Source organism: Ambystoma mexicanum, chromosome 12, assembly GCF_040938575.1.
Source record: "Ambystoma mexicanum isolate Mex_15411 chromosome 12, UKY_AmexF1_1, whole genome shotgun sequence".
NCBI lineage: Eukaryota > Metazoa > Chordata > Amphibia > Caudata > Ambystomatidae > Ambystoma > Ambystoma mexicanum.
The window spans coordinates 991,083,385-991,103,149 of NC_090936.1; the positions used below are offsets into that span (position 1 = coordinate 991,083,385).

Genomic DNA, 19,765 nt, shown 5'->3' on the forward strand with positions numbered 1-19,765 from the left:
AGCTAAAAGAAGGGTGGCCATTGCCTGGAAGAAGCCCTAGGGCCCATCATTGATGCAATGGAAGGATGATATCCGTAGGTGGGGCATAGCAGAGGTGGACATTTTGCAATGGAACCGGGACCCGGTGTGGAAGACAGGGTGGTGGTATATTGGAACCAGCTGTTGAACGAACTGAACTCCTCAATGGACTTGAAACCTGCTTGAGAGGTAGGGACGGGTTTGAAATGGTCGAGGGATGGGGGAAGGAAAGGAATCGAAGGGGGAGTAAGTAGAGGGGTGCAGAGGTGGTAATGGCAGTATTGGCTGGGAGAGTCTTGGGGGTGTTCCATCTTCTTTCCTTGGTATTATTGAAGAGAGGTGTAAATGTCAACCATGTACTATGTCTTGTACGTTTATAGAAAGTTGAATAAAAAGATGTTCATACATTTTTCTTTTTAAAAAGGTACCATAGTAAATACAAAATAGTTATTTATGAAGCCTTTAGTTACACACTTAAGCCCTCCGTGCCCAGGTATCTGCTCACCCTGTCACCCTCCCGCACTGCCTCCAGGCCACCCCTTGCACTGGGGTCTGCTTCTGTACCCATACAGCCCCCCCTTTTCTTCCTGCACTTATCAGACCTACCTTGTCTGCTGACTTAAACCTAGCACTTGCCAATTGCTGGTTGCACTACCACCATTTGTTGCCTTTATTATTTATCTGTTTCTCCTTTGCCTCGCACTTGCCACTTCTCCCCCCCTTCATGCACTTCGCCCCCACTCTCCCATGCACTTGCACGTTCTCAATGTCACTGGGCCTAATAAGATCATTGTTTTGTTCTCCTCTTCCCTTGTCGCGCTCTGAAACACTTGTGTATGAGCGCGATAGAAATAAAATATCACTATCAATATAAAAATCACAGGTAAGTTGTCACCGAACAGGAGAATATAGATGCATATGAATTAGTGGACGCCTTGCTCACTGTGCTCAGAGAGGCACATCTCCACCACACTGATGAGGCCCGACTAGGCCGAAAAACGTGCCTGGGTTTTCTGTTGGCACTTTTGTTCAAAGGAGGTTTGCCAGGCATTTCGGTGCTGGACTGCCCTTGTGGGAGGGACAAAGACTAATATGCAAATGGATATTCCACCTTTGTGAAAAGTGCAGTGAGCAAAAAGCAATGGCTGCAGACTCTCAAAGTGAGGGGAAAAAACCACAGACGAGGTTATCATGCCATGTACTTTCTAGAGAGATTCGCCTGCTACCTTTTTTGCATATGAACTCGTTTTCAACAAGGGAGCACAAATAAGCTAAGAAAATAGGTAGAAATAGTCAAAATAAACACAAGTACAGCTTCCCGCTATTAATGAAGTCCAACTAACAGATGGTACGAGGCTTTGTGGTCAAAAGTCCCAAGTTTGAATATATAGCTTCTTCAGGTAAGGTATTTCAGAAATTATGCAGTAGGCTGTGGGGGTGCTTAGAATGTTACACGTGTCTGACCCAGATCAGGGAAGTACCAGACTCCATGCAATTTCCAAAGTAAGTCCTAGGAAACAGTCTTTAGCCCAGGTTCCATGACCAGAGCCCAGCCCAGAGGGAGTTCAGGACAAGGGCTTTACCCCCGAGGGTACCCTATGGAGGATGGAGGGAGGGCAAAGGGGGGCAGTAACCACTGTTACCTTACCCCCCCACCCCACCCCTCTCGACTCAGATTCTTCCAGATAACACTGCAGGTTCTTCCAGAATCAGCTGGTGGCATAATCTTCAGCGCTTGGTTTGTGTGGGCCTGTGGCCTCAGGTGCAGAGGTCACTTTTTGTGTCTGGAGTTGGCCGTGCTGCACAGCAAAATGTCAGCTTCCAGAATACCTCAAATGTAGAAAGCTGGAGACTTCTGTGGGGCAGACCCTAAAGGAAACCCCACGGGAATGAACAAAGATTGTTCCAACAAACGTCTCCAAGGTCATGAGGTGACAGGTGATGGTACAGCAGCAAACACTGAAGCAGCCCCAGAACCGCTTCCCTTGGAATGAGACGGCTGAAATTGCGAAGACAATCGACTTGTGGCATAAACTGAAGATCTGCCCAGGCTCAACTTGGAACGGCAGCTCCAGCAAGGGAGCCCAGGAGATGGCTCTTCAGTCCACCTGGTGGCCCAGGGACACTTCTGAAAGATCCCAAGGCATAGATCTTCTAAAAGGGTCGAGACTGGCGTCCCATCTGGTCCAAGGGTCGAAGCACCAACAAGGGTTTTTCTTCTAATAACATATAGATGAGCAGGGCTTCACCAGGCCAATCACTTGAGTCAATACTACTCAATACTACTCCGCTGCAGGGGTCGTAAACTGAATGCTCGCCTTGGTTCCAACGATGATCTGCCAAACAGTTGCAGGAGCCCTACCTTTAGCCAAGATTCAGGCTGGGGGCAAGCCAATGGCAAGGATCGGAACCATTCAAACAGCCAGAGGTTGTCCAATGCTGGAAAACCATGTGTCATCACATCCATACTGCAACAGACTTTCGGGTGCCAGAGGATGTGGACTGGGACCAGACAGTCCCTGCCCTGGTTCCATGTAATGTCCCCGCAAAAAGTTCAGACAAAAAAGGTGGCAATTTTGTGCAGAGACTATTACATTGAACATGCAGAGGACAGCCCAGCAACCTCCGAATGTTTTTTTTTCGTTTTTTTTGGAGCAGGGGACAACCCCCACAACCCATCCCCATACATGTCACCATGTATAATGTCGCCAAAGGAAGAATCGAGGCACACATTGTAGGGCGCTCGCCACCTTTAGTAGCAATAAGAGGCAACAAAAAAAAATTGAAATCAGAGCTGCCACCAGCTTCTCTTAGACCCGTCAAGGTAACCAAAACGCCATTATATAAAGAGCTATTCGGATTCAATGTATTGTAACTGCATTTCCTGTTCATAAAGCGAGACAGTCTGTTAATACTGACAGTCTTGGGGATCAGTCAGTTTCCACACATGGTTGGGCAAAACAGGCAAAGGAAGTAAAGCAGTGGGCTTTACTGACCTCAAAGTCAGAACAGGGTTCAAAACAAGCAAAAAAAGAATGGGGTTTCAATAGGAATCTATGGAAGGAAAAGGTGCAAAAAAGAAACATCTTCCCTAACAATATATTTCAAGGAAAAATATTTACCAAGTCAACCACATTTGTTACTATGTGTGAGGAGGTCAAAGAGGCAATGGAGATAAAAGACAACCCCATTCTAACTTTCAGACACAGCACCCAAAAAGTTACATCAGCAGGACAGAACAAAACTACATGTCCCATAAACCACCACGGGAAATGGAGACCAGGTGGTGGAAAAGAAAATGAACAAAGGGAAGCGGTATAGATACAGCCCCGTCATGCGGTACAGTGACAGGTACCCCCATAGCAGTACAGGTTGGGATGGACAAACAGTGCATGGAGCAGGGTGGAGGTGTGATGGCAAGCTGGCTGCAGGTGTGGGACAGTGCATGGAGAAGGGTGGAGGAGTGAAGGCAAACTGGCTGCAGGTGTGGGAAATGGGCAGGAAAGGCAGGTGGAAGCAGAGGGGAGGAGCAAAGTAGTTAAAAGAAGCCCCGGGAAACTCATCAGGTGGCTCTCATTACAGCAGCAGCACTGGCCGGAGACCACAGAGAAGTGGGAGGAATCCCCAGGTGATGTACACTGGGCGTACTAGGAGGCTGAAGGCTCGGCATTGCGGAGATCCTTATCAAGAGGCAGACTCTCCGCCAGGAGAGGCTCGAAGAGCGGCAGCGCCGGGAAAGACTACCGAAGCGGATTCACTGACAAGGAAAATCTGGCCGTAAACCATTTTCAAAGGACAGTGTTTCCGTGGGTTTACCCTCTCTGTTTCGTTTTTTTAAAACCCAATTTGGACAGTTGGCGAAGGAATGGAAAGCTAGTGTCCGGGGAAAGGAATTTATGTGACCCGATTATTTTTCTTTCAAAGAGGAGCAAAGGTTAAGAGGACATTCATGCGAACTCTGGATTGATTTACCTTTTTTTTTTCCGAGCAAGCCTGCTGAGCCACATTTAGCATGTTTTGTTGTTTATAATGAGAGGCTGTTTGAAAGGTTAACAGCAATAAATCCTACCTTGTGAACCCTGCATTCCGACTACAGTCTACTACTTTACACTATGTTAAAAATACATTTCCAATAGAGAAATCGAGCATAATTTCAAAATGGATTAAAAATCAAACAAGTACCAATAATTGGTTCACAGCTCACAACCACTTGTACATCCACAGAAAAAGTCCAAGAGCAGGTACGTGCCCCAGAGTCAAGGTTAGTGTGCCATAGAAAACTTTAAGTTACAATTGTATTGTAATTATTTGTACAGTGCGTATACACAATTGAAGTGCTCCAAAGCGTTTCAAGGCGGGAAGGAAGCAAGGGAAAAACAATCATTCTTAGGTCTTGAAGTTTCCAAATTATCTGACAAAAAATTAACTAGCGTACTAGGCCCGACAGCATTTCACCTAGTGCAAGAAGTGTATCAGGCACAACCAGATTGGGGAGGTGAGATAAGGGGGGACAAGACAGAAATAACTAGGTCTAGTACATTCAGGTCATGCAAGTATACAGACAGAAGTGCAAGGGAGGGGGAACAAGTGCGCCCAGTCCAGCAGGGTCCTGGGTTAAGTGCAGAGAGGTTACCTCTCTCTTGGAACGAAAGCTGAAAGTGCAGTAGTGCTGAGCATAGTGAAGAGGCCTGGTGGCAAGTGCAAAGCTTGGCGGGGGAGCCTAGGACCTGTGAGGCTCTGGAGGTGAGCCAGCAACAAGTGAGCAAAAACTGAGCAGAGTTAGGGAAGAGATAAGGAGTGAGGCTGGAAAGAAAGAGGAGGTTAGCAAGGGAGAGTGAGAAAGAGGAAGTTTCTGGGAACTTGAGTTTCGGCACAAGGCGGAGAGAGGCAGAGAGGAGAAGCCCATCGCGGAGAAAAGGGCAGAGGACTGAAGCTGCTGTTTCTGGCTGTGTGTTATGCCATGCCACGCGAGAAAGCTGTAACTGAACATTAATTTACTGCCTTTCACCTTCCGTTGTGCGCCGTGAAGGACACAACTAGTGTAAGGAGCGCATCTAATACGGCCCCTTTAACACTCCATCAGAGGCAGGACACGCCTAGGACACGCCCACCAGGAAGTGCCAGTTAAAGCAGGAACTGCCTACCCTTGCAGCGAGAAGCCCGTTGCGGAGAAAAGGGCGGAGGACTGAAGCTGCTGTTTCTGGCGGTTTGTGCTGTGCCGCTCGGATACATGAGGACTATTACAGTATATCTTTACAATCGGGTCTGGAAGACTTCAAGAGGGTTGCTGTTGCAGCACCTAAGAAGCAGGATACTGGATTGAGAACGAGACGTATCCGGAAGTTGGAAGTCGAACTTTAACGGACAGCTCTTCAGATACAACAAAGTCACGTTCTCATCGAGACGGAGGTGTGGAAGAATGAGGAAAGGAGGTAAAGAGAGCTGGACCTATGGGTTTATGGATCTTTGAACTGTAGCTGAATTGATCCCGCGGTGTAGTGCTACCCATTTCCACTCTTCACCTTCGACTCCTGCAGTTCCCCAAACAAATCTAGGGGGAACTCAGCAAAATAAAAGTAATATCACTTGGCTTTAGGAAGTCCTCCATTGCGGGAGTGAAAGACTCAAAGCGTAAGAAATAATCACTCACCGCCTGATTTGAGGCAGGTCCCGGGATTGAAGTGCCGTTATCTTCATAGTTTCCTTCTCCTTTTCCAGCAGCCTATCTGTCCATAAATCTAGCTGTACAGTATCAATCTAGGCCTCACCAAAGACGTGTTGGTAAGGGCTGCCCCAGAAGCTGGACTGCCCTGTAAGGCAAATGAATTAAGAAATCCTCTGATTAAAAGGAGGGTAGTGACAAGGGTGCAACCTAGGAGCAGCTAGCTAAGCTATCCCTACACCAGAAGTGAAAAGAAAGAAAAAGGAGAAATACATAATTAAAATAAAATAAAAACTAAAAAAAAGAAAAGAAAAAAAACAAAGACAAAAGATGAAACTCTGCAGTAGATTAACAAAAGATGATCCTAGGTGCCCAGAATGTGATAGGTTCTACTCAGAGCAGCAGGAGGGACTGGAGGATAAAGAGCTACAAGATCTACAGACCAGACAGGAAGACTGTTGCTGGCCCCATTGGGGTGGCTGAAGAGGGCCAGATAATACAAATTCAGGCTCAAATTCATACAAACATAAGCCCCCCACATACCCCGACTCCTGCCATGGTAGGAGCTACGGAGATCCATCCAATAATACAATCTTCGAAGCAAGGACTGGAGTACACAGTCACAACTAAGAAAATACAAAAGAAGATTAATGATTACTTTTGTAAAACAAAACCTAAAAGTGTAGACAACCAGGATCTCTTGCACATGGTGTGCATTCTGGCAGAGCAGGATGAAGCTTGTATGGAGAATCAGATGACTAATAAGGAGCCATTAACTCTCCTGAGAGCACCACAACGACCCACGACAAAAGATATCTCCGTATGTCAGGTGGGGGAAAGGGAGAACAATGTGACCGTTGAAGGAGAATCACTGGAAGACAACAGAATTGGGTTCCTCATCATACCCAATCCAAGAACAGAACATTTCTGCCCAACAAGGAATGTCATGTTCAAATGAAGCCAAAATCCCGGCACTGAACTTCGTTCTCAACTCCTTGGTTTCCGTTTTCTAACTACTAAAAACTGAAGTCCAGGCGCAAGCAGGGATTCTCTTAGAACTCACCAAGGAAACAGCAACTCTGGATTCATCTTTGGTGGGTTGCAAGAATATTATCAACTCAAGTCTTGTACCCTGGATGAAGGACCTACGCCTGGAGTTGGATAAACAAGGATTAGATACATCAGCCATTCAACTAGCATTGGCTTCAAGGAGAGAAGAGGAGGAAGAAAATAAAATACTCCTGCAAGAGTTGCTGACCCAAATGAAAATCATGTGGCAAGCTCAAAGGGGAAAAGAGGGGGAAGATATATTGGATGAGAAATCACCCCTTCGATGATACCCCCTTATCAGGATCGACCCTTGAGGAATTTAGAAGACTGGCCAATGTAGTGGAGGGAGCACTAGAAGAGGAATTTGAGCTGGAGGAGCAACTACATCATCCAAAATGTATGGACAAAGCACAACAAACTATGCTGGAGATGGATGAGCAACGATCTAAGGGAAGAAGAAAAGAAAGGCAGAGGAACAAGGGGTAAGAGAAGAAATAGGGAATCGCTCCATCCACTGAGGGAAGGTAAGAAAACTAAAACAAAAATTGGGAAATACAAAGAAATCAGAAACAAACACCTTCCTAAGATGTTTGCTAAAATCACCAGCAGTGAGCACTCGAGAGGAAGAAAAGCTTATGAAAGATCCAATCACTGTGGGAGAGGACTTCAAGGAAAAAGAGTAAAAAGCAGGTGAGGCCAGCAAAAAACAAAGTTATGTCGAAAACCAAAAATAAGCATTGCCAAGAAGATCCTTGGGACGGTATTGAAATCAAAAGCATAAGTGTTGGCCTTCAAACAGACTGTAAAGAGTGGGAAAGGGAGACCAAGAATATGCAGCCTGGTGTAAAAGAAAGAAAGGGGGCAAGCTCGCTTCCAATTGATTAGAAGAATCCTCATCATTGTTCCGCATTGGCCCCACTGCATTATAACCGTCCAGTCGCTCCAATCTTTCTATTGAATAAACGCACTGTTGCAACCACTAAATCAATTTAAAGCACTAAAGGAGTCTGAGATTCAGAACAAGTCCGTGAAAATGGCACCAATCTTTCTAAAAACCCTGGCCACATTGCAGGGGGAAACGTCGTTGATTGAGGAAGTCAAATTGGGACAAGGCAAGTGTGCCTCGCTTGATTTAAAATCTAAATCGAGGGGGAAAATCAATGGAAATGGATGAGAATGAAACACGAATGCTGGCAGATCCTCAGTAACTAAAACACTCAGCATGGGAAAGTAAGGCCAAAGAAGAGGCTATGCCCCCATTTGCGATGCCAAAATTATGGCTCAGCATTTCAGATAAAAACAACATAAATCATTGTGCCGAAGTGCAATCCTCTCCTACTTTAAGGAGATACCAAATCTCTATCTTCTGTGCTCCCAGAATATTGAATCTGTATGCTTCCCAAACACTAACTCCCCATTTACAGCTGAAGTGGGTTTGACATCAAGAGAGGCTCTAGAAGCAATAGTGGGAGCGTCAATAGAACTGGAGAGACAGGGTCTAACAGTCTCATGCACAAAGACCCCCCTAATAGTTTCCACTGTGCTGCATGCACCAAACTGGCTCTCTAGAGTTAGTAGATACTCTGGGGAAGGCAACAAACTGGAGGCCAACCAAGTGGAACAGAGAAACAGTGTGGGCAATACTCAGGATAAAGCTCTCTCCATGCTACCGGAGATCCTGACACAGGTCCTGCAGAAATTGGGGGTGGGGACTCAGTCCCTTTACGCAGAAAGTGATGTCTATGATGAGCTGGAACATACAGGGTTCCAATACATTCACTGCCAGGGAAATGAAAAACCACCTATTTCGGAATATAGATATTCTTTTCATTACAAGAGACACGGCTGGTAAATCCAATTATAATTGAAGGATACTTTTTATTGCCTACCTGCTCTTCAAAAAAGACAAAGGCAGGCCGTCAGGGGGCCTGCTGATGGCATTTAGAAATGCCACAATAGAAGACTCAATAGAGATCTTCGAAAATAAAAATCGGCATTCAAGCAAGCAAGGTAATTATGAATAACTCAAAACCTCTTTTTGAGGTGTTCTTGGTAAATGTCTATTGGAACCCCGCCTGTTGTAGCCTCCAGGTCTTCCATGACACTCTGTCGATACTGCTGGAACAGATGAAAACCGGCAATGGGAGTGCCCGAGTAATATTAGCGGGGTACTTTAATGCCCAATGCGTAGCGTTGGAAAAAACCATGGTAAGCACGGGTCTCGAACGATCTCAGGCATTGGAAAAATGTGGGTGGAATTCTTAGCAGGATGGGGATCGAAAATGGTGAATGGAAGTCTGCCAGGGGACACTCACTCCAGCAGCTCCGACCTGGCATCGAGGGAGCTCTGCTTCGACAATAGACTATATAGTCATGACAGCGGATCTCTTCACATTAGATATCACGTTGAAGATCGAGCAAGGGGGTGGAAGTGATCACTCCAGATTGGAACTACTCTTCTCAGACATTACACCAGATCTACAAGCTAAGCAGGCTCAATCCTAATCGTTAAGGAATGGTAGGTTAACGCCTGTGTAAATACAAAAAAAGGAGACGTTCCAAATAAGACTTCTAGAGATCCCAAATGATACCCAGCAGGGCCTATGTAAGCCCGAGGAATTTATAACACATATTTGGCAGATCTGCCCACCAAGTGTGAGGGGTGGGGGGGAGTAGTGGAAGCAAACAAGTGCATCAATACTCATACGATGAGGTGACCAGACAGGAGAAAAAGCTAATCAGACTGAGACAACTGAAAAGAGCAGGTCTAAGCAGAGAGGATTATGGAAGGGAGTCAAGAGAGCCTCACAAAAAGGTATAAGCAGTGGTCAGTGGCCAGGAGGATGTGGCGACTCCAGCAAGATGGTGAGCGCATGCTGAAATTAGCAGGAAGTAATGACTCTGGTGAATTCTAGTCAATAATGCGTTGTCTAGAAGGCAATCCAGACACTGCATTATGTAACTTGGTGCCAGAAAGTGCTGGATAGAGCATCTGTCTGCCAGCTTCAAGAATACAGTGGAAATGGAAAGTAATTCGGACAAAACAGTCGGTTGGTGTCTCCCTCTGGGGGAGCAGTCCTTCTTAGATCCGATTGCCAAATCTTACAATTCCAAAGCAGCAGGGCCAAATGGCCTAACTTATCAAGTGCTGAAAAAACAGCCTTTACTCTGGGCCAAAATACTATCTTGGCTATTTGGAGCAATCTCAGAAAGCCAATTCCCTGCATCATGGAAATCGTCGATTTTCATCCTGCTATTCAAGGGGGGCGACTGGCTGCAACCCACAAACTATCGGCCCATCGCCCTCCTAGATATTGAGAGTAAACTCTTCATGAAGATCCTATTGGGGAGTTAGAGGTCTGGGTAAAGGACAAAAAATTTCAGAGGCAGACACTCGACAGCATTAAATGGACTTATATTAAACATCTTAAGCAAAAAGCCAAAGGTCAAAAGAGAACAACAGTTATATGGTGCCTGGGTGGATTTTTCAAAGGCATTCCACCATGTGAACAGAACACGTCTATGGGCAAAATTAAGGAAATGGAACATCCCGGAGGGGCTTTTGTCTATGCTGGTAGAACTCCATAAGGACACCACTATTAGAGTCCAGCTGGATGATGAAGGTCATCTGTCGGACTCAATCAAGGTAGAAAGAGGAGTATGTCAGGGTTGTTTAGGTGCCCCCTAATTCTTTAATTTTTATCTTGCTGATATGGGAGAGTCCTTGGGAGAATCTGCACTGGCCAGTCCCATAATCAACTGGTGCAAGATCCATTGGCTTGCTCACGCCGACGACGTAGTCCTGCTGAACAAAACTCCAATAGGGCTGCAACGACTTCTAGACAAACTGGACATCTATGCAAAGGGAAACGACCTGGCCATCAATCCAAAAAAAATTGAGGATAGTAGTGTTAGGGAGAATTCTCCCTTTAGGCTGAATTTCCTAACCTAGTGAGTCCCCCAGCAGCTTTGCTGGATTTCTGGAGTTCGTTTTTTTCTCCTGCCAAGAGTGAGACTCTTTTTTTCTCCCACTCTTGGACATGATTTATGGTATTTCTTTGACTGGTAATGTGTTTTATGGGCTATGGGGTCCTTTACTCCATAGGGTCTCATGTGTTTTTACTATGTGTGTGTTACACAGTAACCTCCGTATAGTGACACCCCACCATAGACTCCATTCCCTGGGACTGACTACTGTCTCCCAGGGCATGTAAAAGTCACCATTGGCTTTACTAGTCCCAAATTATTAACAGAAACCAGTACAAACCATCATATTATGGACATACTGGTCGGGGCAATTCGATTGCCCCGGGGTCTGTTAGTCGAGGGGGCACGTCTCCGTCCCCCCTGATCGAGTTTTGGCTGGTGGCAGTGGAAACTACTTTTTATATTCAACCGCGAATATTTCCCTATGGGATTTTTCCATTGTTCGAGGCTACCAATTTTAATTATTTAATTCTCATAGCCTCGAACATACCGCCGGTTTATTTAATTAATAGTAATTCTCCGGTTGGTATTTTTTGCCAAGACTCGATTCAAAAATGGCGTTTGTGTTCTCTTCTATGACTACAACCCAAGCCCTTTGTTCCACTTTTTGGCGGGCTTCTCCACAGAAGCCTCCAAAAGTGGTGCCACTCTGTCTGGGTACCACAGGGTGTGTGGGAGGGGGTTTAGGCACCCTGGACTGAGTTACCTTGGTAACTCAAGTCGCACTCTTGTGTGATTGGCCCAAGTGGTGAGCCGGCCGGCTCACCACTTAGCATGTTTGATTGACAGCTAGGCTGAGTGAATGGGGGTATGCTGCATAAAAGCAGGGCTTTGGGGACTGGAACTTCAGAAGTCGCCACAGGACCTGAGAATCCGACGAGGGAGAAGCTGAGCCGACCTACCACGACGACACCACCGGTGGAGCCCTGCAGAACTGACTCACCACTTCCCGACGACAGAGAAGATCTCCCGGCTGGAGAGGCTTCTTCCCCTGACTGGTGGGCACAACCAGTTTACCTTCTTTTCTTCGCACCCCAGACCGGTTTGTGGTCGAACTGCCCGTGCCAAGCACCCCGGCGGCCGGATAGCCACTCACCACTGAACTGCGAATCAACGGACCGCTCCTTGTACCTCAAACTCCGCGGCTGGTTTCTTCCCTGGCAGTGCAACGGACTCCTGTTTTCTTCCACGACGAGATCCTCTCTTCCCCCGGACGAAGAACTGACTTGCACCCGCTGCCAGGAACAACTGCCCCCGCTGGAGTGTTCTCACCACTTTAAGGTACCGTGTCCGCCAGGCCTCCCTTTCTAAAGATTGCTACAAGGTTATAATAACCCCTTAACCTTCTGGACTGGGCTGGCCGCCTTGACCTTCTAACTGGTCCCTTTCTTTGGTCCAACTCTTTTTGAACCTTTTCAAGACTTTTGTGCACTGCAACCGTGTGACCTTGGACACATTTTGTTTTGATCCCCTTAAAGTGGATCCGGCCTACTGAATTCTAAACTCACGGTTTTATTTTGCCTTCCTCTCTTGTTCTGTTCTTGTAAAAGTGTTGGGATCTGTTTCAATTTGTTCTCTGCTTTTCTCTCCCTTTTTAAAACGAACTATTAGAGTGCCATCTACGTTAAGCGCTCACCGCTGTCTGAAAATAAGTGGGGCTTTACTTAAGACTTGTCTAATATTCTTTTAAGGGAGTGTATATCTTGTAGTGACCGTGTTTCTGAATTGCTTACCTACGTAGTGCCTGTGTGTTTTTTTTTAAGGTGTGGTTTTAAATAAATAATTATATCTCTTTTCCACCAAGCCCTGGTCAGTGTTTACTTGTTCTATTGCGTGCTCTTGACCTATTGTGAATACTCTGTATACTGCCTAACTCTTCTTGAGGGAAGTCTGACTGCTCAGCCACAGCTACCAACTGAATCTGTGTGGTACAGACTGCTACCAAGTGGGTTTACTGCCAAACACCTGTAGTCTTAAATCTTTTGCAGTGGTCCCAGAGGGAACTGCACAGGTTTCTGCCTAACAAGTAGTCTTCAAGCATCCACTCAAGAAGATAAACTATCTAGACTGGAAGCTAGGGGGCCAGAGTATTCTAAGAGTGGAAGGTTTAACCAATCTGGGCTACAAGGTCTATGCAGCACCATCACAGGGAAAGGTTGAACAGGATGTGCAACTGAAAATCTAACAGCTAGTTCCCCAGATGAAAAAGATAAAAATTCTGCAAATTATCACCCATGCCATTGATCAAATTCTACATCGCCAAAGTGGTCCCAGTGATCCTTTATGGGTTTGAAACAAAAACATGTTTATGGAATGTAGATTGTCGAAGGCTGGAGGGGCTAGTCTGGAAGAGAGTACTGTGTCTCCCATTGACCCTTCAAATGTCCTCTCTCTCAGATTCGAACTGGGCCTACGGTCACTAAAAGCTCAGACAGAATGGAAATTAATTTCCCTCTTTCGACTAATAATCACTGGTCAGAAGGACACCATGTACTTTGATATTAAGGCCCATCTGGAAGGGGAAAAAAACAAACAAAAAAATATCGAAAATGTTATCAACCCTGGAAGAAAGATCACTGAAAGGCCTGGAAAAAGCAGGAACTGAAGTGGAGACATTGACACTCAAGCCTTTAAAAGGTAAAAAAATCTCTTAGAAGAAACAGGCTGGATAACGACAATCGACGACATGCGCTCCCACACCCCTGAAAATCTCTTCCTAAAAGCAGAAAAAAAACAAGGAGTTCTATATATAGAGCCCAATATCTTTTGAAATTCTCAGACTGGAGGATCAGAATGAACTTCCTCATAATAAGACTTAATATAGCACGTACAGGGGAGATTCTCTCAGTAAGGGGAAAAGGGGAGAATGCTATCGCTCTATGTAATATCTGCAAAACACCCTTCAACCAGTCGATGAAACATCTATTGTTGGACTGTGAAGGGACTTGGCCTGTGAGACCCTCTTTCTTCGCAAGATTTGGAGTCGGCAGGGAGGATCATATTGCAGATCTGCTCTGGAATAGACTAATCAGTCACTCGAGTTCTCTGACAATAACGTTGGTAAAAGTCCTCGAGAAGTTTGATATTGTGATGAACATGAAGACCTCAAAGGCTTCCCAGGAAAAAGTGTGTTTTTAGGAAAATCATTTCCATCAAACAGCAGTATAAAGGACTAACACACCTGTGTGATGTCCGTCAATGTACTCTTCAGGCTTTTTCATTTTTAATTGCTTTTTTGTATGCACCATTCGAGCAAAATGTACATTGTAAATAAATTAAGTTTATTTTATTCTTCTGCTTTTGCATAGCGCTCGACAGTTATGTCAAGAGTCTAGAAAGGGAAGACTGCATTTAGCTAATTTCTTGTTTTATATTTAAATGGAAATAGAAGTTTTGTATAAGGTTTTTGCTTAACCAAATCCAAATCCATTTCTTTTTTTAAAAAAAGGAGGCAGGAGGCTGTTCCAGTGGGAGGCACCTGCAGAGGATAAAAGATCTACCCCCAAATCTCTGCTTGGAAAAATGTCTCACACGCAAATAGTTGGAGGAGGCCCAGCGGAGGGCTCTAGAAGAGTATTTAGGAAGAGAGCATTGTAGATAGTGTGGGCCCCGGCCCCAGAAAGCCTTGTAGACTATTGCAGAGGATCTTGAACCTTTTCTTAGCAGCCAGAGGGATCCAGTGGAGGGATTTCAGTGCCATAGAGATGCAGTCCCTGGGCTTCAGTCCAAGGATAAGTCTCACAGTCTGGTCTGGATGAGTTGTAGCGGGAAGAGAGTAGAAGTAGGAAGATTGCGAAAGGGGCTGTTGCAGTAGTCCAGCCTAGAAAGAACCTGGGCGCTGGAGACAGCGAGTCTTGGGGGAAGGTGAGAAAAGGTAGAAAACCACTGAGGAGGCGCAGATGGTAGTGGGACCTTTTAGAGTTGTCCGAGATGCGAGAAGAGCAGGAGAGAGTGGAGTCAAAAATGACCCCCAGGTTTTTTGCCTAACTAGCAGATGAGGAGCGCAGGGCCATGGGAGGCCGGCCAGTGGGAAATTGGGAAAGCCGGGCCAGGGGTCCAATGAGGACAATCTCTGTCTTACTGGCATTGAGGCATAGATTGGTAGCAGCACACCAAGACTGAATTTGCGGACAGTCAGGAATGAGCGAGGAAGAGGATAGCCTAAAGGAAAGCTGTGTGTCATCCACATAACACTAACTTAGAGGTGAAGGTAGAGATCCTGTGGGCCAGAAGGGCCATGTATACATTGAAGCACAGGGATAGGTTAGATCCCTGATGGACACCACAAGTGGAGTGATAGAGGAGAGAAAGGACCCAAGTTAGACCTGGGAAGAACGGTCAGAGGAAAAAGGAGGCAAGCCACGGCAGGGCCAGATCTGTGATGCCCAGGGTATCATGGAGACGGAAGATCAGAATGTTGTGGTTTACCATGTTGAAGGCAGAGGAGAGATCAAGAAGAAAGAGGACAGAAAGAGTGTTTGTACTAAGATTTGAGTTCAGGCTTTCACGGGTGTTCAGAAGAGCAGTTTCCGTGCCTCTGGATGCTGAAAAACCAGACTGATGGTCATGGAGACAACCAACAGATTCAGTATGGAGGGTGGGCTGAGAGATAAATAATTTCTCCAGGCGTTTGCCCAGGAAAGGAGTGATGGAGATCAGGCAATAGTTTGCTGGGATAGAAATGTCAGCAGAGCGCTTTTTGAGCAGAGGGTGCACAAGAGTGCTTGAGAGAAGTAGGTAAAACTCCAGTGGCGAAAGAGGTTGCAGAGGTCGGCCAAGGCTGGAGCAAGAGAATCAATGTTTTCCTTGATGGTTTTAGGACGGCAAGTGTCAACCTGTTTGGAGGAGGCTTTCATGGACTGCGCTTGTCTAGAGACCTCAAAGTGTGACAGGGGAGAGGGGAGTTTCCGAGGGGGGGGCCAAGAGAAGTGGGTCAAGGCGAAGGTGCGAGGGGAAAGAGGACAGGATGTCATGGATTTTGGCAGTGAAATGGGCAGCAAGGGCCGAGCAAAGAATCTGGCTGGGTGCAGTAGAGGATGAGGCTGCAGTAGTATTGGCCAGTTCCTTGCAGACTTTGAAGAGCTCAGCCGTATTAGATGCCGCTGAGATGCAGCCTTGAATATAGACTCTTCTTGGAGCGGATGCAGAGTCTATATTGCCTTTGAAGAAGGCAGCAGGCCCGTTTGTGAGATGGTGCATCTGAAGATGCCCATTTCAATTCCGCTGCTCTGCACTTGCATTTAAGGGCAGCCAGCTCGGAGTCATACCGAGAGTTGCAGTTTTTGAAAGGCTTCTGATGGACCCTCATGAAAGGGGCAAGAACGTCAAGATTGTTGGAGATGGAGGTGAAAATTTGAGAGGGCTGTGTCAGGGTGGGAGTCAGTCGCAGGAGGAGAAGAGTAGGTGGAAGCAAAGACAGCCACTGTCACTTTTCATGGGTCGGATGGCCTTGATGGCAGGAGTTAGCGAAGGGAGTGCTGGTGCTAGCGCAGAAGAGAACTTCATGTGGGAAGAGAGAAGAGACTGATCAGTCCAGGAGAGAGACGTAGTGAGAGGGATGTCTGGAGGTAAAAGCATCTAGAGTGTGGCCAGCGGTGTGCGTTGTGCCAGAAGGTAGAATGGAGAGAAATTTGCATAGGTTGCGGAAGACACCTGAGGAGTCGGGTGAATCAAGATGGATGTTAGGATCTCCCAGAAGGAGGACTTGGGAGGAGGAAAGGAGAGAGGCCGCCAGGTCAGCCCACTCAGGGAGGAAGAGGGTGGGCTGACCCGGCAGCCGATAAGAGGGGACCAGAGTAAGAGGAGACAGAGCCTGCAGACCAGACATTCAAAAGAAGAGTAGACCCGAGTGGGAATTAAGGAAACAGGGATCCACTCAGGAAAGATCATCAGGGCTACACCACCTCCTGGCTTGTTAGGGTTTGAGCACAGAGGATCTTGTAGCCTTCAGGGAGAAGTGTGTCAAAACTTGTGACATCGAGATCCAGGAATTCAAGATAGCAGATATCAGAGGAGTGCTTGACAGCAGAGCGAGAGTTAAGCGTGGCAATGTGGAGCAGATTACTGTTTTGATAGACAGGAGGGGGAGAACAGGGGATAGTGGTCTCTGCCAGTGAGCGGCGAGAGTGCCTGAGAGACTGAGGAAGGAAGGAGCAGAGGCTGACAAGGATGTCAGTGAGGGGAGTGTAAGCAAGGGAGCCAGGACAGTAGTAGATGGCAAGGGAGCCAGTGTAGCAGGGGGCAAAAGAGCCCCAGTTGCACTGGCAAGGGCACAAACAATGGGAGGAAAGTCAATCAGCAAATCACAAGTCATTATAACTGCACAAGTGAGGATTCAGTGGTGAACAACCCCAGAAAAGGCCAGGTGATCCCCAAAGAAGTGTTCCAGAGGTTGATGGGCTTAACAGAATGCCAGAGGAAGAAGCAGCACAGCAGGATGCCACTAATATATGTTTATGGGAAATACAGTAGCGATTGTCCTCAAAAGAATCTCTTCGCCAAACCAGGGGGGAACATCTGGGTATCACGAATAATCACCCAACCCAGGATCCAAAAGGACGGGCGGGACGGGGACAGACACACACACACACACACACACACACAGAGCTCCAGCAACACAAAACTCCAACCAATACAGGTCATCTTTCCTTAGGTGCGGTTTCCAAGATTCAGAGCCTAGGGGCTTGCACCGTGAGACTCCAGACTACCAAGGAAAGATAAAAGGGGTCATCATAGGTCAACCTTATAGACTGAAATTGAAAACTGGGTAAGGAAGTCTCCAGGAAAATGTGGGAGCCCACACACAAAGCAGCTTGGAGGGTAAAAAGGCAGCACAGCAGCAAACAATCCCAGGATGGGAATGTTACAAAGACTTGAGGTACCATTGGATGTCCCAAGCTGAAGAATTGGTAGGGCATTTATACCTTTTTGGACACCAGCGGCGGCCTAGAGTAAAGTGGTTGATCCTTGCAGGAAACAGCAGAATGTTGGAGTAAACAGGTCCAGAAAACGTGGAGTGTGTGACTGACTAGATGTGGGTAGTCAGGAGTAGTATTCAAGAAGACCGACTTCGAGGTGAAACCCCAAATCGGAAAATGACCAAACAACTGCACTTAACACTTATTGCCAAGTGCACCTTAATATGTCTTCAGACTGGCTGCCACCAAGTTCCAGAAGCAAAGCAGCAAGTGAAGGTGGGGCAGGGCAGAGCCTAGTTACCCTTGCACAAAGGGGCTGGCCAAAGGACACCCAGCCAATCACTAAAAGTGGGCTTTGGACAAAGGTTTAGATGACCAGCCATTCTGGTTGGTCACTGGAACTGCCTCTTCGCCATAGCCATCCCCCCAGGAAATGAGAGGGAGAGCATAACACCAGTTAGGACCAGTATGGAGGCTGCTATTTTGTCATCACAAAAATCCCACATAGTCTGAACAGCCAAATCGTGGTCACCCTGAAAAAAAGAAAGCCCTGGAACACAAAACAGCTGAGAGGAAGATTAAAAAAAATAAATACATAGGTACCTCAATGGCTACCAGAAAGATACATTAGGCTACCAACATAGTAAATCGGCTTTCACCCCTGCTGAAGACAAAACTGATGCCTCGTAACCACCAACCTTACCCTAAAACCTGTGCAGGGTGATGGAATCATCCTCAGGAAAAATGAGGAACCAGCAAGGCACTCGCCTGGGACTGTGTGTCTTAGAGGCAACACCATATCACATCTTAATTGAGGTAAAAAGGGTCTTAAGAACTCTGGACGCCAAAAATAAAACAAAATAGGAGATCCAAAAAACAAAAAGGAAATTAGCAAAATGCTGCTAGTAATGGCCTAGTAAAAATTATCATAGAATCCCCAAAAATTGCAATTGGACTTCACATTTCATGCTACCTCATTGTCCAGAGGCCAGCCATTTGTCTGCCCGACACCATTCTCCCGTTCACCTCCACCCATGTCACTTTACTTTAGACAAATTGCCCCATGCTGCCTGCTCACTTGAATACTTTTCAACCATCTCCACACCAACCATCTTTTTCCTACAGTCCTTTTACTCTCACTTTTTTTTTTTACCTGGATAGGCTAATCCCTTTCTTGCTGAGACTCCATATTAAAAAAATAAACATCTCTCAGATTGATTCTTTGGAGAAACCATCTGTTTCCACAAATAAAATGATCACACCAAATTCACCAGGTCAAGCATCTCCATACACAACACACTGTAAAATAAGAAGACACTTGCCTGCCTCCTCAGAGAAGTTTAGCGCTTGAACAGGCTCTGCAAATGGTGTCCTCTCCAATGGGTGCACGGCGGTCATCTCCTGTATGGTCCCATTCTGTGCTTCTATTTAGAGGAGAACAGGCATAAAGAAGAGACTCGATTCAGAATAAGTCTGGTGAGCATGGGGCTTTTGAAGGAATTTGAAATCTTACAGTTGACATCCATTGGTCAGGTGCATTTTTTTTTTTTTTACAGGTGGTCTGTTGCCCAGGTGGCAGTTGAGCACTTTACATACCACATGATTATGTCCCGACACACGTTGGGATACAGACAATTGAACATTTAACTAAGTCAGGGGGTGGGGGGATTTAAAAGGGTACATATGTTATTAGTAGAACGTGGTGTTAGATCTGGGAAACGAAGTGGAGAATGCAAATGAGGAGTTTCATTTATTTCCTGAACGTATCTAATGAGGGGCACAAGTCATCTGTAGCGAGATCCAGATGTTTGAAGGGTGGAATTAGAACCCATATCAACCATTTCCTTATTTGCCTTTTGGATCTATAGGTGGAGTTTGCACATCCAGTTACGTGTAGTTTCTGCTTTATACACTACAAAACTCCCAATCACCCAGCTTTTAAAAAATAAAATTAAAAAATTAAAAACTGTTGAACAAACAAGTTATTGCAGTCATTATTCCACCCAGATGATGTGGTTAGACTCCTGCTTAAACTATGCAAACTGCCTTTAGCGAGGCGCACCTGCGTTCCAGCTACGGAAACTGAAAAAAATCCTGCTCATTAACCTCCCTCCCAGAGAACACATCGTCC

At 46.1% G+C, this 19,765-nt stretch overlaps 1 protein-coding gene across 5 annotated transcripts in view; it reads right to left on the reverse strand.

Annotated features, from left to right (window-relative positions):
* Positions 1-19,765, reverse strand: part of NCAPH2 (non-SMC condensin II complex subunit H2) — an 899,214-nt gene that overhangs the window by 524,636 nt on the left and 354,813 nt on the right. For all 5 annotated transcript variants that reach the window (XM_069629493.1, XM_069629491.1, XM_069629492.1 and 2 more), the window contains one exon: positions 18,957-19,058. In XM_069629493.1, coding sequence (XP_069485594.1) covers positions 18,957-19,058 — 102 coding nt within the window. The remainder of the gene's footprint in view (positions 1-18,956; positions 19,059-19,765) is intronic.